At 40.8% G+C, this 24,468-nt stretch overlaps 1 protein-coding gene across 1 annotated transcript in view; it reads right to left on the bottom strand.

Moving 5' to 3' along the window:
• Positions 1–631: 631 nt before the first annotated feature.
• The window catches only part of LOC147009416 (uncharacterized), a 53,442-nt gene continuing 29,605 nt past the window's right edge, over positions 632–24,468 (bottom strand). Inside the window, exons 3-6 of the mRNA XM_085861879.1 lie at positions 21,686–21,880; positions 21,161–21,352; positions 19,402–19,512; positions 632–5,293 (exon numbers count right to left, since the gene is read on the bottom strand). Of these exons, the coding sequence (XP_085718005.1) occupies positions 3,846–5,293; positions 19,402–19,512; positions 21,161–21,352; positions 21,686–21,880 (1,946 nt within the window). The 3' untranslated portion in view covers positions 632–3,845. The remainder of the gene's footprint in view (positions 5,294–19,401; positions 19,513–21,160; positions 21,353–21,685; positions 21,881–24,468) is intronic.

The raw sequence follows: 24,468 nt of genomic DNA, 5'->3' as shown, positions 1-24,468 counted from the left end.
TATGAGTCATTATTGAAGTGAAGATTTTGAAAATTATGAGTGATGAGAGTATCTCTGTTGGAAAAGAAGACAGTTATGATATTGAGAGTTTGTGTTTAAACGATAGTTGTGAAAGTAGTTTTATAGATGATTGTGAAAGCACCGATGAAAGTACCAAAGATGATACTGAAGATGAAATTAATTTGAAGTTAAGTTCTACTTTATAAATATTGTTGTGATTTCCCGCCCGTTGGCGTGCGAGCGACCGCTTTTAGCTAATGGCGGCCGCTCTCGCCCACCGAACGGGCAAACCGAGTCGCAGCTTTCAGATCAACGCCGAAATCCAGCTTCGGGTGTATCTTTAATCACACCGAAAATCAGCCAGCTATTCTATCCGCGCGCGACAGGGTCCGATCGCCGAATTGTCGATTTACCTAATTGTGGGCGCAGACAGAAATGCCGGGGATTTACACCTCAACGGGACCTGCTTGGAAACGAGCAGCTAAGCAGCTCGCTCCATTTGCGATTTGCCGAGCGGTGTATATCGCCAAGCCCCGCCGGACCCGATTCTATTATCGGCTATTAAAAGCCAGCTAATATTCCGAACTTAACTATGGCAGTTCAATTGAAGGAAGAGGACGCAACGAGCAGGTCAACATTCACACAATTACATTTATTTATACATGCACATATACAAGCGATGCAATTAATGCAATGGGGGTAAGGGACAGGACACGAGTAACAAAGCCTACAGCCATTTGTCTATTTATTATGTACACTTATTACAATTATACTTAAGGACATGGCGCCACGACATTCATACAAAGAACAACCCCAGGAAAGGCAAGGGGGCAGAACTGGACCTCGTGGGTCTTTATGTCACGGAGCTGTGGAGACCGCAAAAGCTCCGAGAGACCGCGCTGGTTACCTGTCGCCTTCGTGGCGACTCGCTTGGCGCTCCTCGACGTCCCGTCCACACGGCAGCTGGCGTGACTGCGGCTCAGCCCAGGCCTCGTCGTGCGGCCCGGTCGATCGGGCCTAGTCGACAACGCCTCAGAGGAACGAACGAGCCTTTGCTCTTTCAGAGTTGATGCTCTCTTAAGAGCCCGCCCGTTCCTCAGCGTCGTTTGGACTGTCCCGGGGCCCGATCACCTCAGACCGTTATGCCGCTGGTTGGCGACTCTTCTCCGGCCTCTCTCTAGCGACCCACTGTTTGGCACGGCACGGCACAGCAGGCTGCGCTCCTAGCTCCAGTCTCCTCCGCTCTCTCCAGCTCCTCACCGACTGCAGACTGCAGACTCCAGACTCCAGACTGACCCAGCTCCCAACGCGGCTCCACACAACTGCGCGCTTGGCGTATGCGCACCCTTATATTGGATCCGTGAGGCGAGGTTTTGATCTCTGATCTCTCACCTCTGACCCCCCGCTGGCTCCGCCCCTTTTGATCTTTTCATCCGATTTCTGAGAGAGCGGGCGTGGGTGAAATCATCAACCCTTGCCCCAACGAAGGAGTCCCCGCGTCTGGTGGCAGAGATGTTGTTCGTTCAGGACGCTGGTGCCGGTAACAAGATGGCAGCGTTCGTGAAGATGAAAGTGAGGCGAAGTTTGTTGTGGCATACATGGTGAGGGGCTGTCTTGCTGGTCGTTGTGGAGATGGTTGATGAGAGCGATGTTTTCGTTGTGGAGAGGTTTGATGAGAGGTTGTTGAGGAGATGTCGTGGTTGGTGTTTTGGAGATGTGGTTGGTGGTGGTTGTGGTGGTTGTTGTGAAGGCAGTTGTGGAGAAGGTGGCTCTGGTTGTTTAGATGCGGTTGGTGGTGGTTGAGAGGCGGTTGGTCCAAAATAAAGATAGCAAAATAAAAACACTACCACAAAGATCACAGCCCGGATACACGAATAAAGCCCTCTCGACATTGGTGGGGAAATCTAATCTGAACACACATTATCGACATAACTGATCTCTGGGATACCTGAATGGTGTTCTGTGAATTTCCACAACTGTAACAATATGAATGGTATGCTAGATCTTGGACCTCTTGAATTCCCTGATTCTCCATTTGACAAATTTGAGAATTGTCCTGCATGTGATGGAGTGGGATTAAACAGTCAGAAGCCCATAAACAATGTATATTCTGTGATTGTCTTCTAATTAATGCAAATAAAAAATATAAAAAGGAACATAACTGTTTCAAAATTAGACCAAAAATGAATTACTTTTCAAGATTAATAAGAGAAAATATTGTAAAGTACGAGGGTGATAATACACCTTTTCTTTCAAGAGAAGAGACTGAACAAATGACGGTAATGTTTCATGGATTGATGACGTGTATTATTAACCATTGCCATTTTCAGGGAAATATCAACACAAGATATTGTATACATAAAATAATGGATTATCTTGAAATTAAACCTGAACTCAGGATAAAACATAGTTTCGAAAAAAAGCCAATAAAATTTTATATAATTTATTTTTTAAATATATAAATGAATGATTTTTTACCCATTTGGTAAAATAAGATAAAATTTAACAACCATAAAAATCTTCCACATTCATTAAGATGCTTCGTAGTTGGTTCAAGCAGATGTGGAAAAACGTGCCTGCTTTTGAAGATGCTCCTTACCCCCAACTTTTTAGATTTTGATAATATAATAATTATTCCCAAAGTCAAGTTTCACCCTGAGTATCAACTACTCTCACAAGATTTTAATGCAGGTCTTCAAAAAGAAGACATAATTAGTTTTTAATCTTCCAAACAAATGACACGATTATAACATTGAAGATATAATTCAACTATTTTGTGATACACAGAAATGTAAAAATAAATCAAAATCTAAAACTTGTATTCTTCGTGATGAGATGGATGATATACCTTCACCCAAAGATTTGGATCAATAAAAAAGAATCTCGTTATTTTTGATGATGGTGTTAATGAGAGAAACCAAACAGTTGTGGATAGTTATTACACAAGAGGGAGGCATTCTTCTTGTGATTGTATTTATCTCAGTCAATCATACTTTCAACTCCCTCTTCGCTCGATAAGGAATAATGCAAATACTTATATTTTATTCAAGTTAAATTCACCTGGTATAAAAAAAGGAGAGACAATTTTTCTACATTGTGTAGTAAAAAAGAATTTGAGGAGAATACGAAACACACGGCTGGAAAATATAAATACATTGTTGTGCATCGGTGAATAATTGCGCATCGGTATGGACATTGTCGAGTGTGACTACTCAAGTGCTTTTTCAGGTGGTATGACAGATTAAAAAAAATTCTACAAATTGTGTTCTCGGCCCAATCATATTCCTGATCTTCATAAATTATTGCTCTGACTGGAATATCCTCTTTATCCAATCACTCGTCCTTCCAAATTTCCTGTTTTCCCTCTGATTTTCTTTCTGCATCGATATTGTTCACCTTATTCATCCCAATGCCTCTCGTCTCTCCCCATACCCATTGTTTGTCCAAGCCTACCTCTATCTTGGACTGAAACTCTGCTGTTGGTGTTTCCCCCTCTCTCAAGTGGACCTTTTGACCTGCTGTATTCTGATCCAAAGAGTGTACAAATACAAGCTCTTCCACGAGCCTCGACTATGTTTTAAAAAAACAAAACAAAAAAAGTGTTTCATGGGCTGACATGATTTAATGAAGGATTTTCACAAATTTTGCATTTGTGTGGACATTCTCGATTTCTCTTTGTCATCTCCTTGATCTCCATTGCGAATTTCCATGTGCTTATTCAGGTGAGATGACTGCTTGAAAGATTATCCACAAACTGATTTGTGTGGACATTGTGTATTGTGTATTATCATGTATATTCCATGGTTGGTTGACCGATTACAAGATTTTCCACAACTTCAGCATTTCTATGGGCGTTCACCATTGTGAATTCTCATGTGCGTTTTGAGGTTGAATGACCAAATATAAGATTTTCCACAAATTGAGCATTTGTATGGGCACTCACCACTGTGAATTGCCATGTGTGTTTTCAGGGTGGGTGATCGATTAAAAGATTTTCCACAAATTGTGCATTTGTACGGGCACTCGCCATTGTGAATTATCATGTGTCGTTTCAGGGTGGATGGCTGAATGAACGATTTTCCACAAACTGTGCATTTGTATGGGCTTTCACCATTGTGAATTCTCATGTGCGTTTTGAGGTTGAATGACCAAATATAAGATTTTCCACAAATTGAGCATTTGTATGGGCACTCACCACTGTGAATTGCCATGTGTGTTTTCAGGGTGGGTGATCGATTAAAAGATTTTCCACAAATTGTGCATTTGTACGGGCACTCGCCATTGTGAATTATCATGTGTCGTTTCAGGGTGGATGGCTGAATGAACGATTTTCCACAAACTGTGCATTTGTATGGGCGTTCTGCATTATGAATTGTCGTGTGCGTTTTCAGGGTGGATGACCGATTAAAAGATTTTCCACAAATTGTGCACTTATATGGGCATTCACCACTGTGAATTCTCACATGTGATTTTAGGTGACCTGAATGATTGAAAGATTTTCCACAAACTGTGCATTTGTATGGGCGTTCTCCAGTGTGAATTGTCATGTGCGTTTTCCGTTTGGATGAATGATTAAAAGATTTTCCACATATTGTGCACTTATATGGGCATTCACCACTGTGAATTCGCACATGTGATTTTAGGTGACCTGTCTGTTTGAAAGATTTTGCACAAATTGTACATTTGTACGGGCGTTCTTCATTGTGAATTCTCATGTGTACTTTTAAGCTGCCTGAATGAATGAAGGATTTTTCACAAATTGTACATTTGTTTGGGCGATCTCCATTGTGAATTAGCACGTGTGATTTAAGGGTGGATGATTGATTAAAAGATTTTCCACAAACTATACATTTGTATGGGCATTCTCCACTGTCAATTCTCATGTGCTTTTTAAGAGTGGATGAATGATTAAAAGATTTTCCACAGCTTGTGCATTTGTATGGTCGTTCTCCATTGTGAATTCTCATGTGTGATTTAAGGGTGGATGACCGATTAAAAGATTTTCCACAAACTGTACATTTGTGTGGGCATTCTCCATTGTGAATTGTTATATGCGTTTTAAGGTTGGATGACTGATTGAATGATTTTCCACAAGTTTTGCATTTGTTTTGATGCTCAATTTTCTTTCTTTTGTGAATGTTGTGAAAATTATTCTGTGCAAACAGTTCATTATTCAGTTTGGCCTGTTCGTTAAAATTCCTATTGTTTGTTTCAGTTGAGAAGTCCTGCAGGCGCGTGTCTGAGCCGTTCGTAAAAGTAGGTGCAGTCTTCGTTGTAGATTCAATGGTTCCACCTGTAAATACAACATCACATGACCTGTAAAAAACAAGAATCAAATTCTGCACAATTCTCGTCATATAATTCTGACAAACATACACAAATATGTACATTTGTGTTTTTTCTATTGCAGAAAAGTAAAAAAATATTATTGCTGAAAATATACAGTGCTGTGCTAAAGTTTGGGTTTTCCTCATGATATTCATTGTTTGCGGTAAATTATCAGTGATAAATAATATTCCTGTAAATTGACAGCATTTACAAATGCACGTGAAACAAACTGCAAAGGTCAACGAGAGAGTTCATGGAACACGATATCCCATGTAGTGTTCAAGTCTATACTTCAATTTTAATAAAATAATGATAAAGATTACTCAAAAACATATGGAGGCTGAGCGTGATTGACGCAGCCTTATGCACCACTCGTATACACCACTGGTCCAAGTTATGCAGAACTGGAGGTTCTTGGAAGTATTAAGTAGGCAAATCGTGCTCTGCAGTGAACAAGTATATAATTCAATGAAAATAAAAGTAGAACTGCCACTTTATAACTGCTGGAAGTGATGACCGGCCACCAAGATGTCCGGCTTCGATACCACCCTGCTTTGATACAACACGGGACTGACGAGTTACGGACTGAGTAACATAAAGTGTTCAATCGATTCATGACATAAGCAGTTCGCCCTTTTTCCTGGGGACATTGTTGGTGTCACTTGAATTGTCATTTCGATTTCCTGAACACCAAGTAATAAATCTGCGGGAAATGTCACAATGGGTACACAGGGCAAATTGGAACTCCACCGAGTAATACTGGTGCGAATCTGGAAGCCATGAGCATACAACATACAGGTCCTATCGATCAGTTATATCAGTAAGTACGTGTTGCCAGTTAGGGTCCCGTCCCTGGTCTAATGGGAATTAAATGTTCCTGTGCCGTGGAGTTATTTTAATAGTCAGGTTTTCTTTTCGTTTATTTTTCAACCAACATCAATGTCGACGACACCGCATCACCCTCACCTTCACTTCGCTTCCTTTGCCTCGCTCTGGCTGATGTTATGGTGGGTGGAGTTCAAGTCGGAGCCGCGCGGCGGCCCTCGACCAATCGGCGTGCAACGAGTGGGGTGACCGTTGCCCGGCCAATCAGATCCCGCGACAGGAGGAAAGGGCTCCGCATGACGTCACCACGCCCCCGGGCCAATCAAGGAGCATGCCGCCCGTTTTGGCCAGTGAGAGAGACGAAGAGCGATTTTGTGCGCCAAAACCAGCCAGTGAGAGAGGGGGAGGGTCGCGAGGAGGTGCCCCCCCCTTCTGAAGAGGGGGGGGTATAATTATAGGCGCGGTTTGCACGTTCGTGATTGTTCCGGTTCTGGCAAGAAGTACGCGCACAGGTTCTGAGAGTTCTGGCAATAAGTGGACATCTGCGTGCAAGGGAGTTCTGAAAGCATCTGCGCACAGAGTGGTCGGAGCCACGGAGGGTCTTCTCCCGCCAGCTTTCGCCCAGCAGACTTCCGTTCGCCTGGAGCCCGGTTGTGAGGGAGTCTGCATCGTGCTGGGGGTCCAGTCCTGCCCCCGAGGACCTGGTCCTTGAAGACCGCATGAGGCGGACAGGTCCGAGATAGGCCTCAATAAAGACCATTCGGTCCGATTCTTTGGATGTGTGCGTATGTGTGTTCGTGGTGCCAGTCAGTCAAGTAGTAAATTGTATAAGTGCCGTGCTGTACATACGTGCCTTTGATATATAATCGGTTAACTCTGCTCTTACGTGCTCCCCTCATTCCCCCATTGTAAATAAACATTCCCATTCGTTAAATGTTTCAACTCGTTTGTGTCTTTTCCTCCATTGGCTTAGCGTGCTTCGTGTTGGGAAATTAGCCAGGCTGTTGCTGTTGTAATGTGATATTTGTGACCGACGGACCTCGGCAATAAGACGCTCTGATCGCATGCGGTTCGAGTACGCTAAGCGGCTCGTTCCGTACAGGTGCCGACGAGGGTGTGGAGACTCACTAAATCACCACGTGGTCTCGAGGTATTTTGAAAATTGGCGAATAACCCTGTCCCACGTGGTAGAAATATTGACCCTTGACGGTTCGATAAGGGACCCGTACTTCTTGGACTTTTCCGAAAAAGTACGATCTAAATTCCGGGCGATCGGTCGAGCCAACTCTACTGCTCCATCCAGTGGTCGTGCCCGCGGCCGACGCCCGGCACCGCAACAATACGAAACCTCCCATACGTCTCTCTGTGATGCGGGATTGATGAGTTATGAACCGAGTAACACACCGCATTCAATCTTTTTATTGCATAAGCAGTTATCCCTTTTTCCTCAATTCATAGTCGTTTTAAATTGCATTGGTTTTTATACAACTTGAACACAAAGTATGTGGACACCATTAGTGCATAGGGTAAAGCGGGATTCCACTGAGTCGAATGAGGCCCGACACATTTCTCTTTGATGCGGGATTCACAAGTTATGCACCGAGGAACAGGCCACCTTCCATCCATTTATTATGTAAATAATAATGACCATTTTTCGTGGGGCCATCATCGGCATCAATTGAGTTGCTACTCCTGCACCCTCAAATGCATGCAGGCACAGCCAAGTGAGCCTTCTGCAAAAAAAAGAAGAAAATTTGAGAAGTTCTCAGATTCAAATAATTCAATAATTCTGACTGCCAGACCTTGTGGCCGGTCGGGTTGACATTTAAAAGGTACAGTCCCCATGTGTGGTAGATCATAATTTTGAGGTTTCACATTGATTGATGCAGCAGTTCCAGAGTAAACATTACTTAATATTTGAATTCAATCCAATACGGCTGCCGAACCATGTGGCTGATCGAGTTGAAATTTAAAACTTACATTCCACATTTCTGCAACATCATAACTATGAAGGTTCACATTGAATGATGCAGCAGTTCCAGAGTAAACATTATTTAATACTTTTCCTTCAATCCAATATGGCTGCCAAACCATGTGACCCACATCAAAAGGAGGTGGGAACTTTTTGTTCATCGTGAATAGTCGGTCATCCCGGTAAAGTTGTTTCAGAGAAGAATACTTTTTAATATATTAATTTTCAATCCAATATGGCTGATGAACCACGTGACCTTTGATATCACAAATTACATTCCACCTCTAATGGGGTCGTGGATCACGCCTGTTTAATTTCGTGTTAATCGGATAAGGTGTGTTTATTTCAATGTGGCTGCCAAACCATGTGACCAAGCAATTATTTATTAACAAACATATCCCCTATTCTGGGAGAACATGTTTGTGAAGGTTCCCCTCAATCTGACCAGTTCTTCCAGAGAAGATTTTTGAGGGTTTTAGGGTAAATTCAATATGGCTGCCAAACCATGTGACCTATCAATAAGAAATTAACAAACTTACTCAAGCATGTCTGGAGGAACATGTTTGCAAATGCAAAGTTTCCTCTCAATATGTTCAGCCAATTCAGAGAAGAAGATTTATATATTTTAAGTTTCAATCCAATATGGCTGACAAACCACGCAACCTATGACACCATAAGTTTATATTCTGACTCAAATGGGGTAGTGGATCATGCTTTCAAAGTTTCATGTTAATCGGCAAAGATGCGTTTTTCTTTCCAAGATGGCCACCAAACCTTGTAACTTGTGACATCATCATTTTACCGTGTATACAGCAGGCCCGTCGCGAGGGGGGGGGCATTTTGGGTGCAATACCCCCCCCCCATGGCACAGCTGATGCCCCCACCCACACTTGTACGCCACCCATTTATGAGCTGTTGCACCCTGTGAACAACTTAGTGTTTAAGGATGAGTGCCCACTATGAACTCCTTGCTCTTTAAGAGTTCACCTGTGTGAACTAAATCCCTTATTCCAGATGTTCAACGTGGTGAATAATAAGGCTTCTTGGATAAACTGTTCTTTAATAATATCCTGTTTTGAATAACAGTCAAGAGATAAGTGTGCGCTTGCCAGCGCATCTCCAAAAGCAATTGGCAAGACAATACAGTCCAAACCCACAAGATAAAAGATAATAACGCAAGCACCAACGCCAGCAGCCAGGATGACAGACAGATGCAAGATCTCGTGTCGAATGTCGATGTTGTGGGTGGTTATATATATCGTGGATCATTTAGTTTTAAGGAATAGCCAATCAGCGTCTTCGATATGGAGGTCCTATTTAAGCAGGTTACCTGATTGGTTGTAAGTTAGGTATAAATGTAATATCGTTATAATATGATGATATGAATAAGGAAAAGACATAAATTTACCTAATTAAAGATGAAGTGCACCGATACCTTCACAACCCTCCAGCTAACAAAAGTAATTTTCTAATAAAAATTTAAAATATGTGTGTTTGCAATCGTGCTTACATTTGAAATTACGCAGATAAAACCTGTTTTTGGTGCATGCATCATTTAATAAATAAAACCGTCAACCGTCAAATGTCGCGAGTCGTGAGATTAGTGACACGAGTTATGAGGGACGAGTCACAGAGAGCGCAAGCTGGCAGCAGTAGAAAAAGACATGGATAGACGAAAATGGCTCAGAAAAGGAAAAAGGTTGCAGTTGTGGTTGTGGTCAGCAGCCGCCGTGGTCGGCTGCTTTGTACTTCTGATGTTTAAGTTAAATGTTGTATTTGGTGCTTTGCATATCCCATATCTAGTGCTTTGTGCATAACTTTACCTCTGTGTAATTGACTGCTTTAAATGCGTACTTTGTGGTATTTTCAGGCTGGTCGTATTTGCTGTTGATAGTTTAACCTGATGATTGCAAGTCATAGCCTACTGTATCTTATTTGAAAGTGCACTGATTCCGGTGACAACCTCCCCCGTTTAGTCATTGTATCTCTGGTATATTAATTTTCTAAAGCCAATTCTTGACAACACCTTGTATAAGTGCACCTGAAGTGGTGCCAATTGTCTAATCATTGAATATCTACATTGTGAATGTGCCACTTTGTTGCGGCTCTCCTGCATTCGAATAATTTCAGGCCAAAAACATCGGAACATATTAAATCTAGCTGAGATCAATTTGGTTAGTATGCGACGGCAACTTCAGTATAGATGCGTCAATGCTGCATGAATACAATAGCATACCGGGTTATCAAAAATATTAAATATTGTAATTATGACCCCCCCCCATCCAGTTCATATATCCCCCTTAATACTGAGCCCTGGCAAAGGGCGAGGTATACAGCCATGACATTCAATGATAATGGCAAAGTTTAGCTTCTACAGGGTAAGTGGTTCCAGAGAAAACGTTATTTAATATTTTCTTCAATCCAGTATGGCTGCCAAACCATGTGACCTATCAATTATTCATGAAAAAACACATCCGCTTGCCTTGGAGAATATGTGTGTGAAGTTTCCCCTTGAGCAGACCAGACGATCTGGTGAAGACGTTTGAAGGTTGAGGGTAAATAAATTAAATATGGTCACCAAACCATGTGACCTATAAATTAAAAATTAACAAACTTTGTTTTTTTTGCATACATTGTTAAGGCTCGTATGAGAACATGTAAAAGGATGTCTTGGAGAATGTGTATGTGAAGTTTCGCCTCAATATTTCCAGCCGTTCTGGAGAAGATTTTTTAAATTTCTCTTTTCAAAACAATATGGCTGCAACATCACGTGACCTGTGACGTCATAATATATTTTTTTTCTCCAGTGAGTTGTTGTGTAAGCCTGGTGTTGGCCTCGTGGTTAGGGTGGTGGCTTGAGATCATCGGGGTCCTGAGATCGAGCCCCGTTTGCCACTGAAGTAACACCAGGGGGTTGACTCAGCCTGTCATCCTTCCGAGGTTAGCGAAATGAGTAACATTGTGCTGGTCCCGGTTTATGCCCGGTAAGAATAGGTGTACCATATCCCTGTGTGTCATAAGAGGTGACCAGAGTTGGCGTCAGGAAGGGCATCTGGCCATAAAACTTTGCCGCAAGAAGGGAACCATCGAACCCGCAAAAAGCTAACCCCTTCTCATCAGGGGAAAATGGCTGAAAAACGGTGAGGTCTTCAGATAATGCTCAAGAAATTTCAAATTTTTCTGATGCCGCGTTCTACGTGTCGAAATGTCACCAGGATACCACTTCACTGATAATATCATGAAAATCACACTGCTTCCCCATGGAGTTCTTGCCATGTGGCAAGTTTCAATTTTTTCCATTGTCCAGTTTCGGAGATATAGAAGTCCAAAGTTGTTCGGTTTTTCAAAGATGGTGCTCATAACACGTGGCCTGTGACGTAATAATTATCAATTAAGTATGCTATACAAAAAGATACATACTGTTATGAAAATTTAGTGTCGATCGGACTTAGGTTGCCGAGAAAATGAAATTTAAAGCGAAAAAAACCCGCAAATTGCTGGAGGAAGAAATATAATCATAAACAGAAGAAAAACAATAAGTGACCCAGCCTTGTGGGCTTGGTACCCTAACAAGTCAAAAAGATCGATAATGTCATTGCCCCAATTGTTTTAATAATTTTACTGTGTGGAGTTATAGGGAAAGATCATATTTATGTACAACTAAAATGGCCGCCAGTCTTCGAGTCAACCATCTTTGAGGAAATCACAAAATAAAGTGAGGGGTATATGTTTGCCATCATGTACTGTGCTTGTGCCAAGTTTGACCAAAATCGGATCATGCATGTCTGAGAAATGGTTGGAGATACATTTAAGTAACAAATTGCCCACCAGTCGGCCATCTTGTATCTGATCTTGAAAAGAAAATGACGTGCATATGTGAGCCATCATTCCTTATCTGGGTGCCAAGTTTGAACATCGGTAAAAGCATATCTGAGAAATGGTTTTGGACGTGTTCGATACGGAGTATATTTTTTACAACTAAAATGGCTGCCAGTTGGCTGTGTTTGACCTGATGTCGAAAAAAAATGGCATGTACATGTTTACCCTCATGTGTTGGCTTTGTGCCAAGTTCGAATAAAATGGGTCCAGACATGTCTCCAAGATATGGTTGCGGATGCACACACGCATGCACGGACAGGAAAATCGAGACCACATCCATAAACCCCCTTTTCAGACTAAGTCCAACGGGAGGGGGGGATAAAGATTGTAAAAGTCACAAAAATAAATTCCAGGTTTTACTGCTGTTTTAAACAGAATCCTTTACATCACCCTATCCAACATGTTATATGGTCAAACGGAAGACTAAGAAGGAACCTGAAGAAGTAAAGAGCAACGATTGAGTCATCAGGAGGAACCTGGATAGGATTCGTGTTTCAGCCGCCACTCCACAACCCTCAAACCCATCCAGGTGCAGCCAAGTGAGCCTCACAGAAAATGTCCTTTCAATAAATATGTCTTTTATGACGTCCTAAAAAGATGGTAAGTTTCATCTGTTTGGAATGATTTTCAATTTTGTTTGACTGCCAGGCAGGCAGAGTAAAAATATTATCTTCCTCTTTGTACATGTGCGATCGGATGAATTCAAAGCCGAAAAACCTCCATGAAAATGAAAGATTTGTCTTACTATTCATGTTCCGATTCGTGTTCAAAGTACAACATTTGATCTATATAACTTGCTCGTTGATCAAAAACTGATAAGACAAATGGACGGACGGACAGATACCAATTGCAAAATCCTGCATTATGCTTCACGTGCGTTGGGTAATCACTACAAAGAAAAATCACATTGCAGTCCCTTTCAGGACTCATTTTGGCCAGGAAAAGGGAATTAAAAGGTCTGACTGAAGGTCGAAAGGTTTGTAAAAGGTCTCAAGAACCGAATGGGGTATAATGGTCTGCGCGGTTTGAAGGGGTTTAAGGCAATGACAGAGTCATAAAAAATTCTGGTATCTGAAGGGTACAAAGGTCAAAAAGGCGTGCTTCAAGAGTTCATAAATTATAGACGTAGTCACGTTTAAATAGTACGTAATCAATGGAGATAGCAATGTTCCAACAGAATGTATTTAAAAGACATACTCAGTTCCAATAGTATGTAATTAATAGATGTACTCACATACCATTATTATCGGGTACCATTGTGATGATGTCTACAGGGTCTTATGCCATATTTCATTATCGTCATCATTATTATTGTTAGCAATATTAACATGACCATCGACTGGAATTATAATCATCATTATCGTATCATGAACAATCATTATCATTATGGACCATTATCATCATCATTATTATCATTATGGGCCATTATCATGATGGACCATCATCATTGTCATTTTGTGTCATGATCATTATGCACTATTCTCATGATCGACAATTGTCATTATGATCATCATGATGTCCTGTTATCATGAACATTATGCCCCATTAATATTGTCATTATGAAGATCATTTTCATTCTCATTATGTACCTTTATCATTATTATAACATCATTGTCATTGTGTACCATTATCATTGACATCATGCACCATTATAATTGTCATCATTTTGTACCGTTATCATTTTCACTGTCATTATTATCATTATCATAATGTACCATTATCATTATAAGCCTGTTGTTGGTTTGTTGATTAAGGAGGCCAGCTTAAGATGTTATGGTCTTGCATTTGAGACACATTAACCACAACTCACCCAACCCTGTTATCAGATTATTGTTCCCTCCATCTTCTCTCCTCTTCCTCTTCCTTTTAACTAACTGTTGCCTCACTGCCCTATTGTCAATTCGTTTCCTTTTTCTCTCGGTCACCTCACTATTCCACAAGCCGATCATTTTAAACATCCAAAATAAATCGATAAAAAGTGTGAAATTAGAGCTCAACCAGAATTTACTATCATTTAAATTCAGGATAACAGGATAAAAACTAGAGGGGGAGCACTCGGTGGAGTGCAAAACCTCCGCCGCCAATACTGCTAGGTCACTCAAGTGAACCTGATATCCTATTCATTCAATTTGACGTCAACAGTGCTCACAGAGTTATAGTTTGCAACTTTCCCTTTTACTTTTAACTTTTACATACTCAATTCATTCGTCATAACTAGATTCCTTGAGACAAAATTGATTTTACGTGGGTATATCCACCTGAAGTTCCAAAATCAGCCGCAATTATAATTTTGGGATGTTTTTTGTTGGAAATCACTAATAACATTAAGAAATGCAAAAAAAAATCGAAATTTTGTTGAAAAAAAAAAGTTGCAAAATTTTTTTTTCTGCTAACAATTCTTTTTTTTTGGGGGGGGGTGGAAATCACTTAAAACATGTAGAAATGCAAAAACAAAAATTCAAATATTTTTTCAAAATGGCCGCCACAGCGGTCATATTGGATTTTGGACCAAGTCCAAAATCGAATGGCATGATCCTTGGACCATACCTAATCCCCCCACCAAGTTGTCGAAATCCGTCGAGGAGTTATTTCCGTAATACTGTTCACAAACAAACAAACAAACAAACAAGCAATCATCGACTGGTACTTACGAAATCGTCAACTTGACCTCTGACCTTTTCTAATAAAAGCTGTCTCTCGAGAAGGTAGCAACGCAAACCAGAAGTTTCTACGATGATTCTGTATCAAACCATCAAAAATCATAACGTCGAACGAAGCAAAAATCTCCATTTCTCCACGCAATAAAACCTTAACGAAACTCAACGACGCGTCTGCTTGAGCGCACTCCATCATGGGACGACCCGTGACGCGTCCAGTGAAATATTTTTTATACAATCTTAAAACGTCTCGAAAACATCTGATTTTTACCAGAATTTCGACAACCGAGTTTTAAGCGTCCTAAGCGATCGCAAAAACCGAAGACAAAATTTAAATCGAAGTTAAAACGAACTCGTAACGTCGAGCGAAGCAAAAATACTCCATTTTTCCACATGAATTTACGGAATTATGTTTGACCTCACTGTGACCTTGACCTTTGACCGATTTTGACCAAAATCTAATCAGCACGAGCCATCAACCTCCTGAATCACGTGGTATAATTTGACATTGGTAGCTTCTTCCGTTCTCGAGTTATCTGTACCAAACTATCAAAAATCGAATATTTGACCTCACTGTGACCTTGACCTTTGACCGATTTTGACCAAAATCTAATCAGCACTAGCCATCACCCTCCTGAATCACGTGGTGTAATTTGACATTGGTAGCTTCTTCCTTTCTCGAGTTATCGTGCCTACAAACAAACAAACAAACAAGCAGTCATCGACTGGTACTTACGAAATCGTCAAATTGACCTCTGACCTTGTCTAATAAAAGCTGTCTCTGCAGAAGGTAGCGATGCAAACCAGAAGTTTCTACAATGATTCTTCTTATAAAAATTCCATTTTTTTGTTTTTATTTTAAAAAAGTGATTCAGTACCAGCAGGATATGCCAGATAATAGGTGTATTACTTTTCAGAAGAATCTGATAAAAGACTTATTATTTATTATATATATCAGTTATTCATCGCTGTTCCAGAATTTCGACAACCGAGTTTTAAGCGTCTGATGCGATCGCAAAAACCGAAGACAAAATTAAAATCGAAGTTATATCGAACTCGTAACGTCGAGCGAAGCAAAAAATCTCCATTTCTCCACGCAAAACCTTAACGTAACTCAACGACGCGTCTGCTCGAGCACACTGCACCATGGGACGACCCGTGATGCGTTGAGTGAAATATTTTTTATACAATCTTAAAACGTCTCCAAAACATCCGATTTTTACCAGAATTTCGACAACCGAGTTTTAAGCGTCCCAAGCGATCGCAAAAACCGAACACAAAATTAAAATCGAAGTTAAAACGAACTCGTAACGTCCAGCGAAGCAAAAATACTCCATTTCTCCACATGAATATACGGAATTATGTTTGACCTCACTGTGACCTTGACCTATGACCGATTTTGACCAAAATCTAAACAGCACTAGCCATCATCCTCCTGAATCACGTAGTGTAATTTGACATTGGTAGCTTCTTCCGTTATCGACTTATCGTGCCTACAAACAAACAAACAAACAAGCAGTCATAGACTGGTACTTACGAAATCGTCAACTTGACCTCTGACAAATCTCCATTTCTCCACGCAATTATACCTTAACGTAACTCAACGACGCGTCTGCTTGAGCGCACTGAATCATGGGACGACCCGTGACGCGTTGAGTGAAATATTTTTTATACAATCTTAAAACGTCTCCAAAACATCCGATTTTTACCAGAATTTCGACAACCGAGTTTTAAGCGTCCTAAGCGATCGCAAAAACCGAAGACAAAATTAAAATCGAAGTTAAAATTAACTCGTAACGTCGAGCGAAGCAAAAATCTCCATTTCTCCACGTGAATTTAAGGAATTATGTTTGACCTCACTGTGACCTTGACCTTTGACCGATTTTGACCAAAACTAATCAGCACAAGCCATCACCCTCCTGAATCACGTGGTGTAATTTGACGTTGGTAGCTTCTTCCGTTCAAGTTATCGTGCCTACAAACAAACAAACAAACAAACAAACAAACAAACAGAAACGGAAGGCATCAATATACTTACAAAATCTTTAGATTTCGAAAGTAACAAGCAGTCATAGACTGGTACTTACGAAATCATCAACTTGACCTCTGACCTTGTCTAATAAAAGCTGTCTTGAGAGAAGGTTGTGACGCAAACCAGAAGTTTCTACGATGATTCTGCACCAAACCATCAAAAATCGAATGTTTTGGATGTTTGACCTCACTTTGACCCTGACCTTTGACCGATTTTGACCAAAATCTAATCAGCGCTAGCCACCACCCTCCTGAATCACGTGGTGTAATTTGACATTGGAACCTTCTTCCGTTCTCGAGTTATCATTTTTTGGATGTTTGACATCACTGTGACCTTGACCTTTGACCGATTTTGACCAAAATCTAATCAGCACTCGCCATCAGCCTCCTTAATCACGTGGTGTAATTTGAAATTGGTAGCTTCTTCCATTCTCGAGTTATCTGTACCAAACCATCAAAAATCGAATATTTGACCTCACCATGACCTTTACCGATTTTGACCAAAATCTAATCAGCACTAGCCATCACCGTCCCGAATCACGTGGTGTAATTTGACATTGGTAGCTTCTTCCGTTCTCAAGTTATCGTGCCTACAAACAAACAAACAAACAAACAAACAAACAGAAATGGAAGGCATCAATACACTTACGTAATCTTTAGATTTCGTAAGTAACAAACAAACAGAAACGGAAGTCATCAATATACTTACGAAATCTTCAGATTTCGTCAGTAACAAACGAACAAACAAACAAACAAACAAACAGAAACGGAAGGTTTCAATATACTTACGAAATCTTTAGATTTCGTCAGTAACAAATGAACAAACAAACAAACAGAAATGGAAGGCATCAATATACTTACGAAATCTTTAGATTTTGTAAGTAACAAACACACAAACAAACACACAAACAATCAGTCATAGACTGGTACTAACGAAATCGTCAACTTTACCTCTGACCTTGCCTAATAAAAGCTGTCTCGAGAGAAGGTAGTGACGCAAACTAGAAGTTTGTACGATGATTCTGTACCAAACCATCAAAAATCGAATGTTTTGGATGTTTGACCTCACTGTGACCTTGACCTTTGACCAATTTTGACCAAAATCTAATCAGCACTAGCCATCAGCCTCCTGAATCACGTGGTGTAATTTGACATTGGCAGCTTCTTCTGTTCTCGAGTTATCATTTTTTGGATGTTTGACCTCACTGTGACCTTGACCTTTGACCGATTTTGACCAAAATCTAATCAGCACGAGCCATCACCCTCCTGCATCAAGTGGTGTAATTTGACATTGGTAGCTTCTTCCGTTCTCGAGTTATCTGTACCAAACCATCAAAAATCGAATATTTGACCTCATTGTGACCTTGACCTTTGACCAATTTTGACCAAAATCTAATCAGTGCTAGCCATCACCCTTCTGAATCACGTGGTGTAATTTGACATTGGTAGCTTCTTCCGTTCTCGAGTTATCGTGCCTACAAACAAACAAACAAACAAACAAACAAACAAACAGAAACGGAAGTCACCAATATACTTACGAAATCTTTAGATTTCGTCAGTAACAAACGAACAAACAAACAAACAAACAAACAGAAATGGAAGGCTTCAATATACTTATGAAATCTTTACATTTTGTAAGTAACAAACAGAAACGGAAGTCATCAATATACTTATGAAATCTTTAGATTTCGTAAGTAACAAATACACAAACAAACACACAAACAAGCAGTCATAGACTGGTACTAACGAAATCGTCAACTTGACATCTGCCCTTGTCAAATAAAAGCTGTCTCGAGAGAAGGTAGCGACGCAAACCAGAAGTTTGTACGATGATTCTGTACCAAACCATCAAAAATTGAATGTTTTGAATGTTTGACTTCACTGTGACCTTGAACTTTGACCGATTTTGACCAAAATCTAATCAGCACTAGCCATCAGCCTCCTGAATCACGTGGTATAATTTGACATTGGTAGCTTCTTCCGTTCTTGAGTTATCTGTACCAAACCATCAAAAATCGAATATTTGACCTCATTGTGACCTTGACCTTTGACCGATTTTGATCAAAATCTAATCAGCACTAGCCATCACCCTTCTGAATCACGTGATGTAATTTGACATTGGTAGCTTCTTCCGTTCTCGAGTTTTCTGTTCCAAACCATCAAAAATCGGATATTTGACCTCACTGTGACCTTGACCTTTGACCGATTTCGACCAAAATCTAATCAGCGCCAGCCATCACCCTCCTAAATCACGTGGCGTAATTTGACATTGGTAGCTTCTTCCGTTCTCGAGTTATCGTGCCTACAAACAAACAAACAAACATACAAACAAACAAACAAACAGAAACGGAAGTCATCAATATACTCACGAAATCTTTAGATTCCGTAAGTAACAGACACACAAACAAACAAACAGAAACGGAACTGATCAAAATACTTACGGAATCTTTAGATTTCGTAAGTAACAAACAGAAAGGGGTGAAAACAGTAACCTCCGATCTTCGATGGCAGAGGTTAAAAATGTATATTGTTGGTGAAAATATTTCCCTGAATGATGAAAGGGATAATGGATGTTGAAGAAACTGATCGATCATTATCATCATAGATATTTCTTGAGGCAATGAAATCAAAACGTCGAGTTTTTTTTTCTTCACACCAGAGTACATCATCAAAATGTCCGAATCAAAATGTATCGGCATTGACAGAAACCTTCATTCGGATGTCTCTTGAAGAAAGAAGATTCAGAGTCATTTGGTTCTGGTCGATCCTGGTGGACATCAATGTCATGCTCGGTTTTCACTTCCACTTTCACAAATAAATCTGCAAAAAGTAACTTTTATTAAATGCAGACAGTCTTGTGTCACATTCCATATTCTTAAAATAGCTAAATACATATTGTCTTAAAATCATCGATTTGAGTTCTTCCTTGAAGAGAGAAAATAAAACATTTCCCCATGAGAATGGTGTTGTGTCAAAGCATTACGATATTAAAAGCATTACGTTCAGAACAAACTGTCTCGATATTTCAAGATGCTCATCAGACCACAACTTCAGTGGGAATTTCACCACCACCCAAAATCACAACCAAAAAAATTGAGAGGGCAAGAAAATGTAGAGAACACAAAATAGAGAAGGTTTTCTCTCCAACCTGCGTTGATTGGTAAATCACAAACAATTACAACTATCTGTTTGATTTTTTTTTTTCTTGAAAGTCAACCCTCTTGGAAAACGAAATGTCTGAGTGTGGCAGGTTAACACGTGGACAAATGCAGGGAATGGAATGAAGAGACCAAAGCCAAAACATGTGACTTTATGATGAGGGCAATGGAAAGGATCAAAAGAGACAGCAAGTGGAGAAAAGTTCAGGGTTGGATTTGGAAAAATCATGTGTTGATGAGTAATTGTAGTGAAAGACTGGACTGTCACTCAATCATGAACATGCTGCTTTTTCTCTCCCAACAATGGATGGAGTCCCACAATGTGACACATAAGTTCAGGGCCATCTCTTGAGCCATAAAATCCTCTTTATCCCTTTGCTGTTGACTCCACCCTCTGCTGTGACATCCATCATTCTTCTGAGAGACAGGAAGCAGCCTCTTCACTCTCCTCAGACCTTGATAGAATCACAAGCTGCTCAAACACTTGGAATATGTCTTTCAATACTGACAAATCTCTTACTCTCACTCTATCTGTTGAAAGGACCATCTGGCAAACCCGCCCATTTCCTTTCTAAACAATCCTCATCGGTCACTGAAACTTTTGGGTCTCACTATCAGCCATGAGATCTCTGAGGGAAACCACATTTCTGTGTTGGCCTCCAAAGCCAGAGTAGGCATCCTCCATTGTGGAAAGTCCTTGCTTCATACTCCTGAACTCTTATCAAGCAATAAGGCCTTCATCAGAAGCATGATGGCGCACTACTCTCCCCTATGGGCTGGCACCCCTGCCTCACATCGCGCTCGGCTTCATGCCGTGTTAAACAAGGCCTCAAGGTAAATGGAATCTCCGATGATGAAGCCAAGTCAAAGGGCCAATCACGGTGACATTCCAGACAGGACGGTGGCGTCTCTTTCTTGTCCTGTCTGCATTTCATCTGTTCTTTCCATGCTTTGTCCCCACCCCAGGTTTCCGCACTAAATATGTCCACCAGCAGCACTCTTCTGGTGAAACTCCCAATTCCAAAATCACTGTTTGCCTCCATTCCTTCGTTTTTTTTCCAGCGTGTGGATACAACTTTCACATTTTCTTCACTCTCATTCTTCCCTCCAGATCTTCAAGACAGCTGTTCACCCCCATGTATCCTTCTCCCCTAACCTTCATCTCACTTCAACTCTGCTGTTATTGTTTTCGTTTCCCCCTTTCCATTTTATTCTATTCCATGAGCCTCTATCATGTACACAAAAAACGAAAAACTGGGCATGAAACAAGCACAGATCCCATCAGCAGTAATGACGATCATATAACTCACCATTCAGCTGGTCACTTTGCTCCTCTACGAGACCAAATGAGTTCACATCCTCAATTTTTATCTGCAAAATATCAGATCCTTCCAGCTCCTCAACCTTCATTTCACACCCGAGCACAGTCAGCTGTTGCGATTCCGGCTGCACACGACAGGAATCCTTCCAACAACCAACTTGAGCGTACGTGGTGGGCGAACCTTTAAAGAAGCAGTGAACATACCACTCTTCATGATGTTTCCTCCACTTTGAGTACCTTGATCCCTCACAGTACCTACATGTGAACTACCTCTGTATTTGAGATCTTATACTCTGCCCAAATCAGTCACAGCATCTCAAACGTTCACCACACTTCTTCTCACTCTCACTTCTACTCTGCTGTTGTTTCCCCTTTTCCATTTTATTCTCTTCCATTACACTCTCGGTCTTCCATGAGCCTCCATCATGCATTGTGTGTAAAAAAAACCATAAAAAACCCCCAGTGCAAAACAATCACAGATCCCATCAAAGGTAATGAATATAATACAACTCACCATTCAGCTGATTGCTTTGCTCCTCTTCCAGACCAAAGGAGTTCACATCCTCTATTTTTATCTGCAGAGTCTCAGAAGATCCTTCCAGATCCTCAACCTTCATTCCACACCTGAGCACAGTCAGCTCTTCCGATTCTGGCTGCACACGACAGGAATCCTTCCAACAACCAACTTGGGCGTATGTGGTGGGCGAACCTTTAAAGAAGCAGTGAACATACCACTCTTCATGATGCTTCCTCCACTCTGAGTACCTTGATCCCACACAGTAACAACAGTGCCAACAGAAAGACGACACCACCTTTCAAAATTTTCACCTTTTTTGCCTTATAGCTGGGAATTATATTGCATTAAATCAGGCCTTTTCCACCTTTATTTACACATCGTAACCCACAATTTACAAGTGAAAAACAAGTTCAACAAATTTCAGAAAATTAATTTATAAATACAAAACTAGAATGCAGTAGAATTTGGATAAGAAGTGTACGCTTGAATATAAGCGCATGTGAAAAATAAGCGCACACGGGCCTCCCTATTTGATTTCTCCATTAAAAATAAGCACACATAAAAACGTCATTGTCAGGCTTTGAAAACTGAACTATTTGAGTGAAATGCAAAAGGAGACACTTGGCGCAAACCCAACACAGCATATCACCCAAAGAACACCATCCCTACTGTGAAGCATGGTGGTGGCAGCATTATGTTATGGGGATGTTTCTCATCTGCAGGGACTGGGGCACGTCAGGATAGAATGGAAAATGGATGGAGCATTCCCAGAGGAAAACCTGCTGCCCGCTGCAAGAAAGCTTAAATTGGGACAGAAGTTCATGTTTCAGCATGACAACGACCCGAATCACACAATCAAAGCGACACAGGAGTGGCTGAGGACAAAAAGTAAAATGTCCTTGAGTGGTCCAGTCAGAGTCCCAACCTTAATCCAATCGAAAATCTGTGGTACGACTTGAAGATTACTGTCCATCAATGCTCCCCATGTAACTTGACTGAGCTTGAACAGTTTTGTGCAGAAGAATGGGCAAATATTGCTCAATCAAGGTGTGCAAAGTTTGTGGAGACCTCTCCCAACAGACTCACAGCTGTAATTGCTGTCAAAGGTGCATCCACCAAGTATTAACTCAAGGGGGTGGACACTTATCAAGAGGGTGGACACTTATCCAACCATGATATTCTAGTTTTGTATTTTTAATTAATTTTCTGAAATTTGAAGAATGTTTTACATTTGGAGGTTGCGGGTCACGAAGTGTAAATAAAGGTGGAAAAAGTCTGATTTAATACAATTTAATTCCAGGCTATAAGGCCAAAAAGGTGAAAATTTTGAAAGGGGATGTAGACTTTCTATATGCAGTATACTGTATATGTGAAGTACCTCTGTACTTGAGATCTTATCCTCTGCCCAAATCAGTTACAGCACCTTCAACGTTCACCACACACATACACACATGCTTTCATATCTCCATAAATAAATTGTACATGATACAGATACAATACTGTCATTGTATTCCGTGTTGATGTAAATTTTAATTTGGCCACATATAAAACATATGAACATTGAGATATTGATATAAAATCTGAGCTTGTTCAGCAATTTTAGGATAAAAACATTCAATCGTGAGAAGGCTTTCCACACAAGTACAGAGGGCATGGATGAAGGAGTATTTATGCTCAGATGTAATCCATGCAGCACATATGCAAATATGTCGACAGTTTTCCCACATCACTGGATTTCAGGAAATAAATAATGAACCAACTTTTAAGAAAATATGATGGCACCCCAACATTCACCCAGAACATGTCCATGGGAAATCAGTTAAGTTCATCATCCTGGCGAGTAGTACTCGGTCGCCTGTTTCAGAGATTTTAAGAAAGACCATTTGTACGCATTGCCGACACACTCCCTACCCCTCAGATCCCAACACCTTCTTCCTGCACCAGTGTAAGAAAGAGCGTTCCTTGGAGTACAACATACATGCAGAAGGTGAAGATGCCACACAAACACAGAAAGAAGACGGCTCAATAGAAATCGTTGAGGATTTCACATACCATGGAAGCAATATCACAAATGGCAGTGAGCTGAGAAAGGAAGTGGTGCACCGCATTGCTTGAGCTGAAAGAGTCTTTGTATGTTTGAAAAAGCCCATATTTCAAAATAGCAATCTGTCTCAAGCAACCAAGCGGGCATGATATCGTGCTGTGGTCTTAACACTTCTGCTTTATGGTGCCGAGACATGGACCATCAAAGTAGAACATGTGAGGCACGTGAAACATTTCCGTAATCGTTGCTTTTGGACCATCCTCGGAGTGACAAAGTATCAACAGTGTCAGGAACACATCTGCGTTGTTTTGACCACCTTGGCCACGTGGGGCCACAGAGGATGCTAAAACAGGTGTTTGGAGAACTGGAGAAGAAGAGGTTTTGCTATGGCACAAAGAAGAGATGGTAAGATGGCATTGTGTCTGCTTTTCAGGTCATTCGGATCAAAGATGTTTTGAGCTTTCACAGGAAAGTAATATGGCTTCAATCACACACTGGCAGAATTAAAACAGTGGAACAGCATCATCGCCAAAACGAGTGTATCATAGCGAACAATGCGGCTGCAAATGTTAACCATCCCTGCTCCTGTGCCAGATCTTTTCGCCACAAAGGAGACCTTATAAGGCAAAGCTGTTGTTGTGACATCATCCACATAGCAACCGAGCCATCCCTCTCACTTTCTCGATGGCATTTACTCCTTTGCGGCCAAAAGATCTGGCATCCTTTCACAATGGGC

Source organism: Eptatretus burgeri, chromosome 17 (genome assembly GCF_056783735.1).
Source record: "Eptatretus burgeri isolate ZD-2024b chromosome 17, Ebu_testis_v1, whole genome shotgun sequence".
Taxonomy (NCBI): domain Eukaryota; kingdom Metazoa; phylum Chordata; class Myxini; order Myxiniformes; family Myxinidae; genus Eptatretus; species Eptatretus burgeri.
This window is presented reverse-complemented; position numbering and strand designations above follow the sequence as displayed.